Source organism: Kogia breviceps, chromosome 15, assembly GCF_026419965.1.
Source record: "Kogia breviceps isolate mKogBre1 chromosome 15, mKogBre1 haplotype 1, whole genome shotgun sequence".
Taxonomy (NCBI): Eukaryota; Metazoa; Chordata; class Mammalia; order Artiodactyla; family Physeteridae; genus Kogia; species Kogia breviceps.
In genome coordinates, this window is record NC_081324.1 from 23,855,461 (window position 1) to 23,871,397 (window position 15,937).

A 15,937-nucleotide genomic window follows, 5' to 3' on the forward strand; every position below is an offset into this window, starting at 1 on the left:
ATAAAATTTTAAGCATATAAATGTAGAGAGACTAATGAACTCCCATATGCTTATCACTTAGCTTTAGTAATTAACAACTCATGGCCACTTTTATTTCAATTATACCCCATCCACAACTACCCTCCCCCACTTCTCAGATTATATTTAAGAAAATTCCAGACATCATATCATATCTGGATAGTCAATTTTATATGAAGCTTTGCTATGTAGATATTTCCCGTTCCCCACTGACATTAGAAAAGTGCAGACTTTAATTTTATCTTTAACAAAGTAACTTTATCATCTGTGAGTTCATTTGCAATCGTTAGCTATTTTTTTGTCATGAAATTTTGCCTAGGATTCCTTTGGTGCAAATTAGAAAATTACGTAGATCGTTTCAACTTGCAAAAGTGCTGCAGAAAATTGTTTTGGGGTTGTAAGTAAATTTTAGTGAGTAGGTAAATTCACAAACATGGAATCTGTGAATAAAGAGCATCGATAGATTATACATGTAAAGTAATTTTTCCATTTCCTGTGTTCTGGATTTAGGTTGATAACGTCACCTTCTTTTGAGTTCTAAATCTAGAAACCTTGGTCTTTCTTGATTAGTCTTAGTCTTTCTCGCCCACTTTAAGCATCCAGTCTGTCACTGAGTGCTATTAGTTTTATTTTGTTAAGTGTCTTTTAAGTCTTACTGCTCTTTTCCATTGCCATTGTCATTATTTAAATGGTGGTCCTTATAGTGTCCTAACTGGATAATTTATTGCTGGTATTTTTTGTTTCTGGGATTAATCTGAGCATTCTCCCACTTCAATATGTCCCCCAACCTCTTATGCCTCCCTTCATTCCACAATCCCTGATTTTGGACACATCAGGCATACGGTTGAGTCAGTCACATTCTTCAGTTCAAGGGTCACTATCATCGTTGGTTTGTGTAAGGCCCATCTCCCCCTCCATTTAATATTAATCCATTTACTTATTCCCACTTATCCCCATTCATTACTCTTTTTCTTTCCCATAAACAGCCATTTTAATATGTTTAATGCATGCATTTTTTAATGTATGTGTCTGAGTACAAGATGTTATACTTATGTGTACATGTATTTTTTTTTAACATCTTTTTTGGAGTATATTTGCTTTACAATGGTGTGTTAGTTTCTGCTTTATAACAAAGTGAATCAACTATAGTGTACATGTATTTTTAATATACATAAATAGAATTGTGTTGTAGAACTCATTGTTTTTTGCTTTTTCCTCTCAGAATTGTTCTTAAGAGTTATCTGTGATGCTAAATGAACACCTAGTCTATTGCTGTTAAAACTGCTCCATTGTGTACATCCACAACATTTTACTTATCCAGTTCTTCAGTGCTGGACAACTGGGGTGCCTCCAACTTTGCAACACCACAAATAATGAAAGTCTTTATATTACTTATCTATTACTGCACAGTAAGCTACTCTAAAATTTAGAAGTTTAAAACAACATTGTTTCACTACCATATGATATCACTTATATGCAGAATCTAAAATAGGACACAAATGAACTTATCTATGAAACAGAAACAGACTCAAAGAACAGACATAAAGAACAGACACGTGGTTCCTAAGGGCATGGGGGTTGAGGGCGGGATGGAGTCGGAGTTTGGGGTTAGCAGATGCAAACTACTATATATAGAATGGATAAACAACAAGGTCCTACTGGATAGCACAGGGAACTCTATTCAGTATCCTGTGATAAACCATAATGGAAAAGGATATAAAAAAGAATATACATGTATAACTGAATCACTTTGCTATACAGCAGAAATTAACACAACATTGTAAATCAACTATACTTCAATAAAAACAAAACAAAACGTTGTTTCACAGTTTTTTAGTATCAGGAATCAAGGTATTGTGTAGCTTGGTGCCTCTGACTCAAGTGTCTCATGAGGTTGTAGTTGATCTTATGGCTGGGGCTGTGGTCTCATCTGAAGCCTCAACTAGGAAGGACCTGCTTCCTAGACTTCTCACTTGGCTGTTGGCAGGATTCAATTTCTCTAGGGCTGTTGGACTCAGTTCCTTACTGGCTGTTGACTGGAGGCCTTCCATAGCCTTTGCAAGGTGTACTTCTCTGTATGTCAGCTCACAACAAGGCAGCTGGCTTCCCTTGGAGAAAGCAAACAGAAGAGCAAGAGCAGGTGCCCAACACAAGCCACGGTTGTTTTGTAAGCCAGTCTCCTCTCAGAAGTGGCATGCTTTCACTTTTACTCTATTCTCTTGCTTCTAAGCAAGTCTCTAGATCCATCGTACACTCAAAGGGAGGCAATTACACAAGGACATGAATAGCAGGAAGCATGGATTATTGAGAGTCATTTTGGAGGTTGCTTACCACAGTCCTCAGACATATTTCTGTGAATTTTTCTTTGGCATATACATATACTGGGTTATAAATTGTTCTCTAAAATAACTGTGTTGGTTAATAGTACTATCAGCAGTACATGAGGGTTTATATATCATTATGTACCTGTCAATACTTTACATTTTCTAGGACATCAAGAGATATTACACTGTTTTAAACAGACTGATTTTTATCTTTTGCTCTTTTTTTTCCTAGTGAAGTTCTTGGCTTTTTCTTGGCTTTTTGCGGGAGTTGCTTGTAATATTCTAGATATTAGTTCTTTGTTCATCTTCCATTTTATCATCTGCCAGTTAACTTTGTTCAGGGTTTCATTTGTTGAGCAATAATCCTTAATTTTGATGTAATTAAATGCTTTTATTTGTTTATTTACTTACTTTATGCTTTGTGCTCTTAGGCTTTTATTTAAGAAGTCCCTTCTTGTGCTTATGTTACAAACTTATCATGGTACATTTTCTTCTATTAATTTTAGTGTTGCCATTCACATCCAAGCGAATGTAGGTCTTTAATTCTTCTGTAGTCGGTCTTTGAATATGTTGTAAGATAGGGAGCCATCATTATTTTTCTTTATGAAATAAGCCAGCTTTTTGCAGCACCATCTTCTGTACAATCTGTTCTCCATTGATTTGTGGATCCGTTTTATTGTATGTTTCCATAGAAACACAGGTTTGACCTGTACATTCAGTTCTCAGTTGAGTTCCACTGGTTTGTCTAATTTTTTTGTGTGTGCTTGCAAATACCATACCATTTTTATTGCTGCAGCTGTGTAACATGGCTTGATATCTGGTAGAGGAAGTCCCTCTCTTCACTTTTCAGTTTCAAGATTGACTTGGCTATATGTTTATTCTTTCATAAAAATGTCAGAGTCAGTTTATGAAGTTTCTGAAAAAACTCCATGACAATTTTGGTTGTGATTAAGATTAATTTGTGTAGAATTATCTTCATGGTATTTTGTCATTCCATTCAGATCATCCTGTTTGCGATGCTGGCCAGCAAAATGAATAGAAGATATCCTCTAAGTCAGTCAACAGCATCCTGGATCCTTTTTTCATGAAATTCCCTTTACATTTTTGTTGCAAAGAGTATTCATTTTGTATTATGATTGTGTATTATATGGCCTCAACATATTTCTTCCTTTTTGCTGTTGTGAGTTATGTATGCCTGGTACACTATGCTGATGACTCTGTTCAGGAAGTCCTAGTTAGTTCCAATCAAAATCAGAGCAATAAAGATGCCTCCTGGGCTTCCCTGGTGGCGCAGTGGTTGAGAGTCCGCCTGCTGATGCAAGGGACACGGGTTCGTGCCCCGGTCCAGGAAGATCCCACATGCCGCGGAGCGGCTGGGCCTGTGAGCCATGGCCGCTGAGCCTGTGCGTCCGGAGCCTGTGCTCTGCAACGGGAGAGGCCACAACAGTGAGAGGCCCGCGTAACTCAAAAAAAAAAAAAAAAAAAAAAAAAAAAAGATCCCTCCCATTTGTTATGTTGTTTGGCCCAATTTATTTTGAAGGAGAACAGCCCTCTGTTCTAAATCTACGTTCTTTCATTAAAGTTGTCAGACATAGTATTTATTAGTAGCCATAGTTTTTAGTTTAAACAAATTAAAGCAGTTTCTTCCTGGATCAGGGACCTAGTGTAAGATGTTAAATTGTAAACCACTGCTGTTTTTTTTTTTTTTATTATTGATGCAATGACTAAATGCATTAACAAGTGTACTGGAGGTAGTCACTTACCTAGTTAGGGTGTACTGTGGCAAGATACTTGTTCTTCAGGATTCGGCTTTAAGCCCTGACCCAACTGAAAAGCCTAGCAAATTGACTACAGAGTATGGATTCCTGACAGGCATAGGCTGTATGAATAAATGATTATGTGATTCAAAATGCTTTGGGTTTTGAGCACCCAAATCATCATTATTGAAGAATTAATGAATCCTAATACAACACATCAGGGTTGTTTTTCATTCAATTCAAGAAATAAGTACAAATGTAAGATGTGCCTTTTATGTGGTTAATATTTACAACAATAATTATGGAAATGTCAGGAAAGAGAATTGTTCTACAGTATTAGTCAGCTTTCCGAGTAGAAATGAGATTTATTCGTTACATAATAAGATCATTTGCATGGGTCTCTTGTGTTTTGTTTTGTATACTTTGCTTTTAAAAGATATTTCATCAGCAAAATAACTCCGTAAATATCTGGTAGAATTAGAACTTAAAAATCTGGTAAGCTTCTCCATTTCTAGAATCAAGTCCTCTTTAATTTGTTTAATGAGCTTCATTTAAGTAGGTGTTAAGTATTTTTCTTTGGGCTTTTCGTAAATATTTCAGTTCTGTAAAAATAGCTGATACTCTTTTGGAGCTGTTACTCTTTTTGTTATGTTGTTGAGATTTTCACTTTCCTGGGCTAACATGTTACTCTTCCCCATGATAATTGTGTTTAAACTTTTGCAATAATTGAAGATTTCTTGATGCATTTGTTCCTATTCGTGCTCAGCCAAAATTTTGTTTCCTTTTTATTTGTTCTAAGATTTGTTTCTAAAAGGGGTTAATGATCTTCGGAGGACAATGGTAGTCCTTCATAAAAGAAATACGCTTAATAAAACAGGAACAATTTGTTTACTGTTCATATTTTGCTGAACAGGGAGAGTTGGCCTTGAGAAAGTAGCCACTTAGAGATAGAAGATCTAGGGTATACCATAGTTCTCACTGTAAAGTTATTATCAACTCAGAAAGACATTGTTGTCTTCCCTACACTGTGACTTCTTTTCAGTTTTACAATCTGAATATTTGTTTCCATGTTATAACTAAACAGGGAATGAACATAAGGGCTTTAGAGTGGACCTTCAAAGCAGAACACTGCTGGGAACTGTTTCCATTATACACTAATATATTGATACTTGTCATTCATTAGTAGATGGGACCTGGAAAATAGGAAAGTAATGGGATATTTGACCCAAGTACAAGAACTAATGACAAGGAAGGGTTTCATATTTTTGTTTGACCTAATTTTTATGTTAAACATACTAGTATTTTTTAATAATCCGGAAGCATGTTGAATATTTTTATTTGAATTTTTAAATATATAATTTATTTAGAAAAGAGCAATATCTTAATCTTCCAAAGTGATCATTATTCTGACTTGTTTCCCATTTTTCCAGAGATATTACATATGAAATATCAGTAGAAGCTGTGTCAACAATGGTGGTTTTCCTTTCCTGCCAGCTCTTCCACAAGGAAGTTTTGCGACAGAGCATCAGTCACAAGTATTTGATGCAAGGTCGATGGTATGTTTCTATTTTAAATTTGTCAAGTTTTTTATTGAATTAATCTATAGTTCTTGTCTTGTCCTCTTTCCTTAGTGTCGTTGCATATCTCCAACCAGACATTTCCTCTGGTTGTTCTATCAGAACTTCAAACCCAACACATAAGGATCTGCTTTCCTGTCTAAACTATCCATCCTCCCTGCCCCTTTCATCCCCTAGCTTCATTACCTTCTCTAGTGGTTTCTTTGTAGAGTTGAAACTTTGAAGCCATCTTTTCTTCCTTCTGCATCATTCTCTATGTCTAAGCATTCATCCAGTCATATTTGTTCATTGAAATTATTTGTATCTTCCCCTTCCCACCAGTCCCATTGAAACGACTACTGCAGTGTACGTCCCGTCACCATGTGTTTGGACTTCCTCAGCAGTCACTTAACTGACTGTTCCTACTTTCGTTTAGTCAGCAAATGTTTATTGTGTGCTAACCATGTGCCAGGCATGTGTTAGGATGTGGAGCTGTGCACCTGAGCAGAGCAGAAGCTTACAGTCTCCTGGTGGGTAGGGACGGGAGTAGATAAATATTAAACACACACACACACACACACACACACACACACACACACACACACACAGAGAGAGAGAGAGAGAGAGAGAGAAGCACCTTTGCCTGTTTCACATACCTCTTGCTTACCTTGATTATACTTGTGGCACATTCACAGAATCCTTTAGGGCTCTTTTGGAACATATTTGAAAATCACTGATAATAGGGATAAAAGGCCTTAAGTGTTGGCTGAAGAGTCTATTCAAAAGTTTTCTCCAGATTGCAGGAATTGATTTATCACCAATTTGTGGACACATATCCCTTTTAACCTGTTTTCTCTCCCTTCTCCTCTCATTCTGTTACTTAAAAGTGAAGGGTATTAACATTAAAAGAAATCTGTATATATATGGATATGTTTTTTGTTTGCATGCATAGATTGAATAACTTCATACTTCTATTTATTTTAAACACTGTAAGATATTTAACAATTATTATATTGGTTATATGTTGAATATTTTGGATATATTGGGTTAAGTCAAATATACTATTCAAGTCAATTTCCTTACTTTTAAATTCTTGCTTTTTCCTACTGACTCTGTGTTACTACCTCCCTTCAAGTGCCAAGTACTGTACTATATTATTCACTGAATTTATGATATCTCACCTGTTATACAGATTACAAATAAGGAAACTGAAGCTTAGGAGTTGAAGCGATTTGATGAATGACATATGGCATAGTTAAGACGAAAGCCATATTTAAGCCTCAAGTCTGATCTCAAAGCCTGTGGTCTTCACTGTTGTGGCAGTGCCAGATTTCTTTGAATTGGGCTAATCCCTTTTATGTCAATAGATTATATAGGTTATATTTATCATGATACAAAGTCAGTTGACTCCCCAAAATCTGAGTTTATTTTCTTCTTTTTTCTTTTTGTGTAGCCTCCCATATACCAGCAAACTTGTAAAGACCTTGTTGTATAACTTCATCAGGCAAGAGAAGCCACCTCCTCCAGGGGCACACGTTTTCCCTCAGCAGTCAGATGGGGGAGGGCTGCTGTATGGACTGGCATCAGGAGTAGCAAGTAAGTCTTACCAGATTTTGTCAAGTCTTTGATACACGTAGGTTTTGTCCAGTTAGTCATAAGAAATTCTGTTCAGCTGGCTGCCACTACTAACTGTTATATTGCATCTGTGCAGCTGGTTAAATGTGAAATACTGGAAATAGTTTAAAATATTTTTTCCATTTGGTGCACTGATTTATACAAGGAAATATATGCAAATCATGAATAGATTGTTTACCTAGAAGAGAACATTTTTCAAGAAGAATATTTATAAATATGCATATTGCATACATTCTAGCTGTACACTATAAATACAGTTATGCTCTTGGAAACTTTTTACCGCTTGTGTTTTATGAGGAAATTATTCTATTTTTGGGGCTTTCTTGGTTAGGATTTTACATGGCTGATTAGGTATAGTTTTCTCATTATAATCAATGTTTCATTTGTTCAGTGACAAATGAGCACATTTTGAAGAGTCTTGTAATAAATTCTGAAGTGGCACGAATGTGAGTTTTATCAGATTGGAAGCAAATTTCATTAACTGAAGAAAGTCCTTTCCCACCATCCAGTAAAGCCTCATTTCTGCTTCACAACGTTTAGACCTAAAGAGACCAGAAATACAAGAGGACCTGGGTCATGTGAGGTTACGTCAACTGAACTTGTGCTTTGTTCTGAAGGAGAAACAAAAACTAGACTGGCACTTTGGCAGTTGTAAGGTCTGCCTGGGTGCTCTTACTAAAGAAACAGTATACGGTCTGCTTAATTACATAGTGCAGAGTTCAGCTGTCTGAAGGAATTTTAAATGGAGCTGAGTTCCACAGCTGAATTAGGCTGGGACGTGCTCTCCGCACTCAGGCAGGGGCATCAGTTTGTTAGGAAAATGGAGTACTGTGTGATAATTTATGGGATGAGGAGCCTCAGGAACCTCTTTGGATGAGAAGACCTCTGTTCTAGGTTTGCCTTCCTTTGATTTCTATGAGTTGAATTACATTTGTAATCACTCATGGCTCTGTCTTTGGTGCTGAGTATGCTACCTAGACCAGCAGACCTGCAGAGGTTCATTCTCCGAGTCACCCCTGCCATTGCCCTCATTGTTTCCGATGAGGAGGCTGTACAAGGCTTGCTCATGTTCGGCCTCTGAAGGCAGCACAGGAATCCTGTGTGCCTGTGGGAATCGGGTGTCCTGTGGGAAGGCTTGATTAATCCATTAGTGTTTTCTTTTTTCAGTCATTAAACTGGTGTAAGTATTCAAAAGCTGAGTATTTTTCTGTTCTCCAATATGGTTGGACATTTCTTTTGGAGGAGGTAGTAGAAGTTCATTACCTGCTTTCTTCAAAACAGTGGCAGTGCTTTGCAGTTTTTAAAAATATAGACTTGCGTGTAGTTCTTGATTTTTCTTGCAGTTACGTGTCATCATAAAGAAGTCCAGTATGGTATGTGGTGTCATCAGTACTGGGTGCCAAAAAACTTGACTTGTTAACTTTAGATCTACTCTGCGTATCGGAAGGAAGTTCCTTACTCTTCTTAGCTCCCGGTTTCTTGGTCTAGGAGATGTCGATCACGGTTAGAATAGATGATCTCTGAGACTATTTCCACATAACTTTTTTTTTTGGTTTTTTTTTTTTTTTTTTTTTTTTTTTTTTTTTTTTTTTTTTTGCGGTACGCGGGCCTCTCACCGTTGTGGCCTCTCCCGTTGCGGAGCGCAGGCTCCGGACGCGCAGGCTCAGCGGCCATGGCTCACGGGCCCAGCCGCTCCGCGGCATGTGGGATCTTCCCGGACCGGGGCACGAACCCGTGTCCCCTGCATTGGCAGGCGGACTCTCAACCACTGCGCCACCAGGGAAGCCCAATTTCCACATAACTTTTAATGGTTCTCTGGTCTTTTCCCCTACCATTGAGAAATTTAATATTCAGCTAAGAGCATTAAAAGAGACTTATAGTATGCCTGTAGTCATAAGATGTTTTACATAGCTTCTTAAATCTTCATAAAATTATTCATGTAAAAGTATAAGTGATGGAGTAATTTATTATTTTACAGTATGTGACACAAAGAATTATGAAAAAACAGCCAAAGGATGTTTTCCTTTTAAGTAGCACAGCTATGTATTGTGGGCAAGAAAATAAAAGTAAGAATGGTCATAGTCATGTAATTTTGAATTAAGCCACATTACATGAAAGTCAATCAAGTTGACAAAGGAAATTTGACTTTAGTTGTGTCATCTTTTGATTTGATGATCTTTTGGTTGGTAGTTAAGGAATTTTCTTACTTTAATATTAGCTTGAGAAAAATATGATTTGGAAGTTCCTCAATGAAAAAAAAGTTAGATTCCAAAGCCAAATGTAAATTATAAACCCTTTTGGGTTTTTAATGGCATTTTCGTTGGGATTAAATTTTTCCTGGATATATCAATAGAAAGCATTTCCTTTCATAGCAGGATGTGTATAGTATGGTTTGCTTAAATTAGTTCCTTTAAATCAGAGTGCCTTATTTTAAAAAAAACTTAACAGTTTTGGACAGTGAGGTTTTGTTGTTACTGGAAGGGAAGAGGAGAATCTTTTTTCCAGAACTGGGGTCCCGAGGAGTGTGAGCTACACATCTGGACCTTCAAAGGAGTTAGGCAGGGGCCTCCCCAGTTTATTCTCACTTTTTTCAGATGTGTATCTGGCTGTTACACTGTTTCCCAGACTTTAGCAAAAACTCTGTTGCTTCTTGCATGCCTGACATTCTTCCTTTTTCATACTTTTATTTGGGTTATCTTTTTTTTTTTTTTTTGCGGTACACAGGCCTCTCACTGTTGTGGCCTCTCCCGTTGCGGAGCACAGGCTCTGGACGCGCGGGCTCAGCAGCCGTGACTCACAGGCCCAGCCGCTCTGAGGCATGTGGTATCTTCCCGGACCGGGGCACGAACCCGTGTCCCCTGCATCGGCAGGCAGACTCTCAACCACTGCGCCACCAGGGAAGCCCCTGGGTTATCTTTTTAACCTAGAGTCCTACTTCCTCCTCTCTCGGACTGATTTTTCTGCGCCTCCATGCATTTTTGTTTGTTTGTTTGGCTGCATTGGGGCTTTGTTGCTGTGCGCGGGCTTTCTCTAGTTGCGGCAGGTGAAGGCTACTCTTCATTGTGGTGCGCGGGCTTCTCATTGTGGTGGCCTCTCCTGTTGCAGACCACGAGCTCTAGGCGGGCTTCAGTAGTTGTGGCTTGCGGACTCTAGAGCGCAGACTCAGTAGTTGTGGTGCACGGGCTTAGTTGCTCCGCGGCATGTGGGATCTTCCCGGACCAGGGCTCGAACCCGTGTACCCTGCATTGGCAGGTGGATTCTTAACCACTGCGCCACCAGGAAGTCCCTGCTCCTCCATCCTTTAAAACCATTCTCAAGTACCACCTTCTCCACAAAAGACTTCCTTTCTACCTCCTGGCTAGATGTGATCATTTCCGGAGGCACCTAACACTCTACTTTGTCTTATGATCAGTAGGTACAAGCATCATTATCCCTCCATTGGCTCTACACACAATAAAATGAGAGCTAACATATATCTAACACTTCAGAATTTACAGAGCAACATTTATGTATCTCACTTTATTCTCATAGCAACTTTGTGAAATAGATGGTTTTACTTTTTAATATAGTTGATGAAGATATGTTCCTAGTTATTAAGTTATTTGTCTAAGATCACATAGGAAAGAGGTGATGTTGGTTTGCACTTTGACTCCTGACCTTTGCTATCTGGCCTTTCTTTTTTTTTTTTTTTTCCATTTCATTTTTCTTTTTCAATTTTTAAGAAGTTTTTAATTGAAGTATAGTTGATTTACAATGTCGTGTTAGTTTCAGGTGTACAGTAAAGTGATTCAGTTATACATATACATATATCCACTCTTTTTTAGATTCTTTTCCCATATAGGTCATTACTATCTGGTCTTTCACTGTCACCACTTGAGTCCTGAGTGTGTAAGCTGCTTCATGACTTATGTGAGGGTGTGCGCTGCAACAAAGCACCTTACATCTGTGGACTGTCAGTAAATACTTGTTGTATGTAATTAAATACCAAAAGGTAATACTTATCTGCACTCAAGATAGATGTGAACTCAGGTAAGATAACATGTCTATCACTGATTGAATGCCTTACATTTGCCAATCACTTTAGTAGTTAATTTACATACATGATTTCACCTATTCTTTATTTAGTATCTTTCTTTTTTAACATTTTATTGTGGAAAATTTCAAAGATGTACAAACATAGAGAATGGTAGAATGAACCTACTATCTATGCATAACCCATCTTCAAGAATTATCAACACTTCGCTATTTTTTCCACTTACCTTTCTCCTCTTTTTTTGGAGGGGGGGCCGGTACACGGGCCTCTCACTGTTGTGGCCTCTCCCCGTTGCAGAGCACAGGCTCCGGACGCGCAGGGTCAGCGGCCATGGTTCACAGGCCCAGTCGCTCCGCGGGATGTGAGATCTTCCCAGACCGGAGCACGAACCCGTGTCCCCTGCATCAGCAGGTGGACTCTCAACCAGCGCCACCAGGGAAGCCCTCTCCTCCTCTTTTAAAAGAGCTTTTTCTTTGGAAATAAGTTCACACATATATAAAAATACCAAGACTAAAAAAAAATCCCCCAAATTATATACCTTTAATGAGGCTGATTTGTTAACATTTTATCCCATTTGTATTGTATTTGTATTCCTCCCCCCCATTCTACACACACACACACACACACACACACACACACACACACACACACACATTTTTAAAACATTTTTGAGGTTAAGTTATATACATCATGGCCCTTTCCCCCTAAATACTTGAAATGTGTATTTCCTAAAAGGGGATGTCTTTTTTTTAACTTTAGTTAAAAACATTGAAGTATAGATAATTTACAATGTTGGGTTAGTTTGAGATGTACAGCAGGGTGATTCTGTTATTCATGTATATGTATTCTTTTTAGAATATATTACAAGATAATTGAGTATAGTTCCCTGTGCTACACAGTAGGTCCTTATTTACCTATTTATATATAGTGTGTATATGTTAATCCTAAACTCCTAATTTATCTCCCCCCATCCCCTTTGGTAACTATAAGCTTGTTTTCTATGTCTGTGAGTCTCTTTCTGTTTTGTAAATGAGTTCATTTGTATCATTTTTTTAGATTCCACATATAAATGATATCATATGATATTTGTCCTTCTCTATCTGACTTCACTTAGTATGATAATCTCTACATTCATCCATGTTGCTGGAAATGGTATTTTCATTCTTTTTTAAAAATCAATTAATTAATGTATTTTCTTTTTTCTTTTTTCTTTCTGGCTGCATTGGGTCTTCGTTGCTGTGCACGGGCTATCTCTAGTTGCAGCGAGTGGGGGCTACTCTTCATTGCGGTGCAGGGGCTACCCTTCATTGCAGTGCCTGGGCTTCTCATTGCAGTGGCTTCTCTTGCTGTGGAGCACAGGCTCTAGGAGCGCAGGCTTTAGTAGTTGTGGCACGCAGGCTCAGTAGCTGTGGCTCACGGGCCTTAGAATGCAGGCTCAGTAGTTGTGGCACATGGGCTTAGTTGCTCTGCGGCAAGTAGGATCTTCCTGGACAAGAGGTTGAACCCATGTCCCCTGCATTGGCAGGTGGATTCTTAACCACTGCGCCACCAGGGAAATCCTATTTCATTCTTTTTATGGCTGAGTAATATTCCATTGTCTGTGTATATTTGTGTGTGTGTATATTTATATGTGTATATGTGCATGTGTGTGTGTGTATACACACACATGCACATATATATACATATATATGTGTATATATATATATATATATATACACCACATCTTCTTTATCCATTTGTAAATGGTGCTGCTTTGAACATTGGTGTGCATGTATCTTATGATATTATGAATTAGAGCTTTCATCTTTTCTGGATATATGCCAAGGAGTGGGATTGCAGAATCATATGGTAGCTCTATTTTTAGTTTTCTAAGGAACCTCCATACTGTTCTCCATAGTGGCTGCATCAGTTTAAATTCCCACCAACATGTGCTTGTGCTTACACCTTGGAATTTCTAAGCCATTAGATATGAAGTGCAGCCTGGTCATACATATTTTCAGTAAGCATTCTAGATGGTTCTGAAAAAGCTGGTCCATTTCGGCACCACTCTGTGGTGTGGGTCCCTTTCCTGCGCTTGCATCTGTTCTGCTGTGGGCCCATCATGGCAGATAGTTGAGCCAATTCTGTTAACTATTGGGGAATACACTGTTTTGAGGCAGCTCTAATGGGTTTAACTGCCACTCTCCTTCAGTATTATCTTTCTTTCTCTTCTTATTGCTCTCTTGCTGAAGAGGTCCAGTTTATCAGGATTGTTGTTGTTTTTTTTTATTTTTTTATACAGCAGGTTCTTATTAGTTATCTGTTTTATACATGTTAGTGTATACATGTCAATCCCAGTTGTCCAATTCATCCCACCACCACACCTGCCACTTTCCCCCGTTTGAGTGCATACTTTTGTTCTCTACATCTGTGTCTCTATTTCTGCCTTGCAAACCGGTTCATCTGTACCATTTTCTGGATTCCACATATATGTGTTAATATACGATATTTGTTTTTCTCTTTCTGACTTACTTCACTCTGTATGGCAGTCTCTAGGTCCATCCATGTCTCTACAAATGACCCAATTTTGTTTATTTTTATGGCTGAGTAATATTCCATTGTATATATGTACCACATCTTCTTTATCCATTTGTCTGTTGATGGGCATTTGGGTTGCTTCCATGACCTGGCTATTGTAAATAGTGCTGCAGTGAACATTGGGGTGCATGTCTCTTTTTGAATTATAGTTTTCTCTGTGTATATGCCCAGTAGTGGGATTGCTGGGTCGTATGATAGTTCTATTTTTAGTTTTTTAAGGAATTGCCATGCTGTTCTCCATAGTGGCTGTGTCAATTTACATTCCCACCAACAGTGCAAGAGGGTTCCCTTTTCTCCACATCCTTTCCAGCATTTGTTGTTTGTAGATTTTCTGCTGATTCCCATTCTGACTGCTGTGAGGTGATACCTCACTGTAGTTTTGCTTCCATTTCTCTAATAATTAGTGACGTTGAGCAGCTTTTCATGTGCCTCTTGGACATCTGTAGGTCTTCTTTGGAGAAATGTCTATTTAGGTCTTCTGCCCATTTTTTGATTGGGTTTTTTTTTTTTTTTTGTACTGAGCTGCATGAGCTATTTATATATTTTGGAGATTAATCCTTTGTCCGTTGATTCGTTTGCAAATATTTTCTCCCATTCTGAGGGTTATTGTTTCATCTTGTTTATAATTTCCTTTGCTATGCAAAAGCTTTTAAGTTTCATTAGGTCCCATTTGTTTATTTTTGTGTTTTTTTCTGTTACTCTAGGAGGTGGGTCAAAAAAAGATCTTGCTGTGATTTATGTCAAAGAGTGTTCTTCCTATGTTTTCCTCTAAGAGTTTTATAGTGTCCGGTCTTACATTTAGGTCTTGAATCCATTTTGAATTTATTTTTGTGTATGGTGTTAGGGAGTGTTCTAATTTAATTTTTTTCCATGTAACTGTTCAGTTTTCCTGGCACCACTTATTGAAAAGGCTGTCTTTTCTCCATTGTATATCCTTGCCTCCTTTGTCATAGATTAGTTGACCATAGGTGCGAGGGTTTATCTCTGGGGTTTTTCTCCTGTTCCATTGATCTATATTTCTGTTTCTGTGCCAGTACCATGTTGTCTTAATTGCTGTAGCTTTGTAGTATAGTCTGAAGTCAGGGAGTCTGATTCCTCCAGCTCCACTTTTTTCCATTGAGATTGCTGTGGTTATTCTGAGTCTTTTGTGTTTCCATACAAATTTTAAGATTTTTTGTTCTATTTCTGTAAACAATGTCATTGGTAATTTGATAGGGATTGCATTGAATCTGTAGATTGCTTTGGGTAGTATAGTCATTTTCACAATGTTGATTCTTCCAATCCGAGAACATGGTATATCTCTCCATCTGTTTGTGACATCTTTGATTTCTTTCATCAGTGTCGTATAGTTTTCTGAGTACAGGTCTTTTTCCTGCTTAGGTAGGTTTATTCCTAGGTATTTTATTCTTTTTGTTGCAGTGGTGAATGGGATTGTTTCCTTAATTTCTCTTTCTGATCTTTTGTTGTTAGTGTATGGGAATGCAAGAGACTTCTGTGCATTAATTTTGTATCCTGCAGCTGTACCAAATTCATTGATTAGCTCTAGTAGTTTTCTGGTGGTGTCTTTAGGATTATCTATGTATAGTATCATTTCATCCACAAACAGTGACAGCTTTACTTCTTCTTTTCCAATTTGTATTCCTTTTATTTCTTTTTCTTCTTTGATTGCTGTGGCTAGGACTTCCAAAGCTGTGTTGAATAAGAGTGGTAAGAGTGGACATCCTTGTCTTTTTCCTGATCTTAGAGGAAATGCTTTCATTTTTTCACCATTGAGAATGATGTTGGCTGTGGGTTTGTCATATATGGCCTTTATTATGTTGAGGTAGCTTCCCTCTGTGCCCACTTTCTGGCGAGTTTTTATCATAAATAGGTATTGAATTTTGTCAAAAGCTTTTTCTGCATCTATTGAGATGATCATATCATTTTTCTCCTTCAGTTTGTTAATATGGTGTATCACAATGATTGATTTGCATATATTGAAGAAACCTTGCATCCCTGGGATAAATCCCACTTGATTGTGGTGTATGATCCCTTTAA

General features: G+C 37.9%; 1 protein-coding gene across 6 annotated transcripts in view; it reads left to right on the plus strand.

Moving 5' to 3' along the window:
- DYM (dymeclin) overlaps positions 1-15,937 on the plus strand; it is a 383,872-nt gene that overhangs the window by 95,175 nt on the left and 272,760 nt on the right. For all 6 annotated transcript variants that reach the window (XM_059039793.2, XM_059039792.2, XM_067015750.1 and 3 more), the window contains exons 7-8: positions 5,530-5,655; positions 7,109-7,251. In XM_059039793.2, the coding sequence (XP_058895776.1) occupies positions 5,530-5,655; positions 7,109-7,251 (269 nt within the window). The remainder of the gene's footprint in view (positions 1-5,529; positions 5,656-7,108; positions 7,252-15,937) is intronic.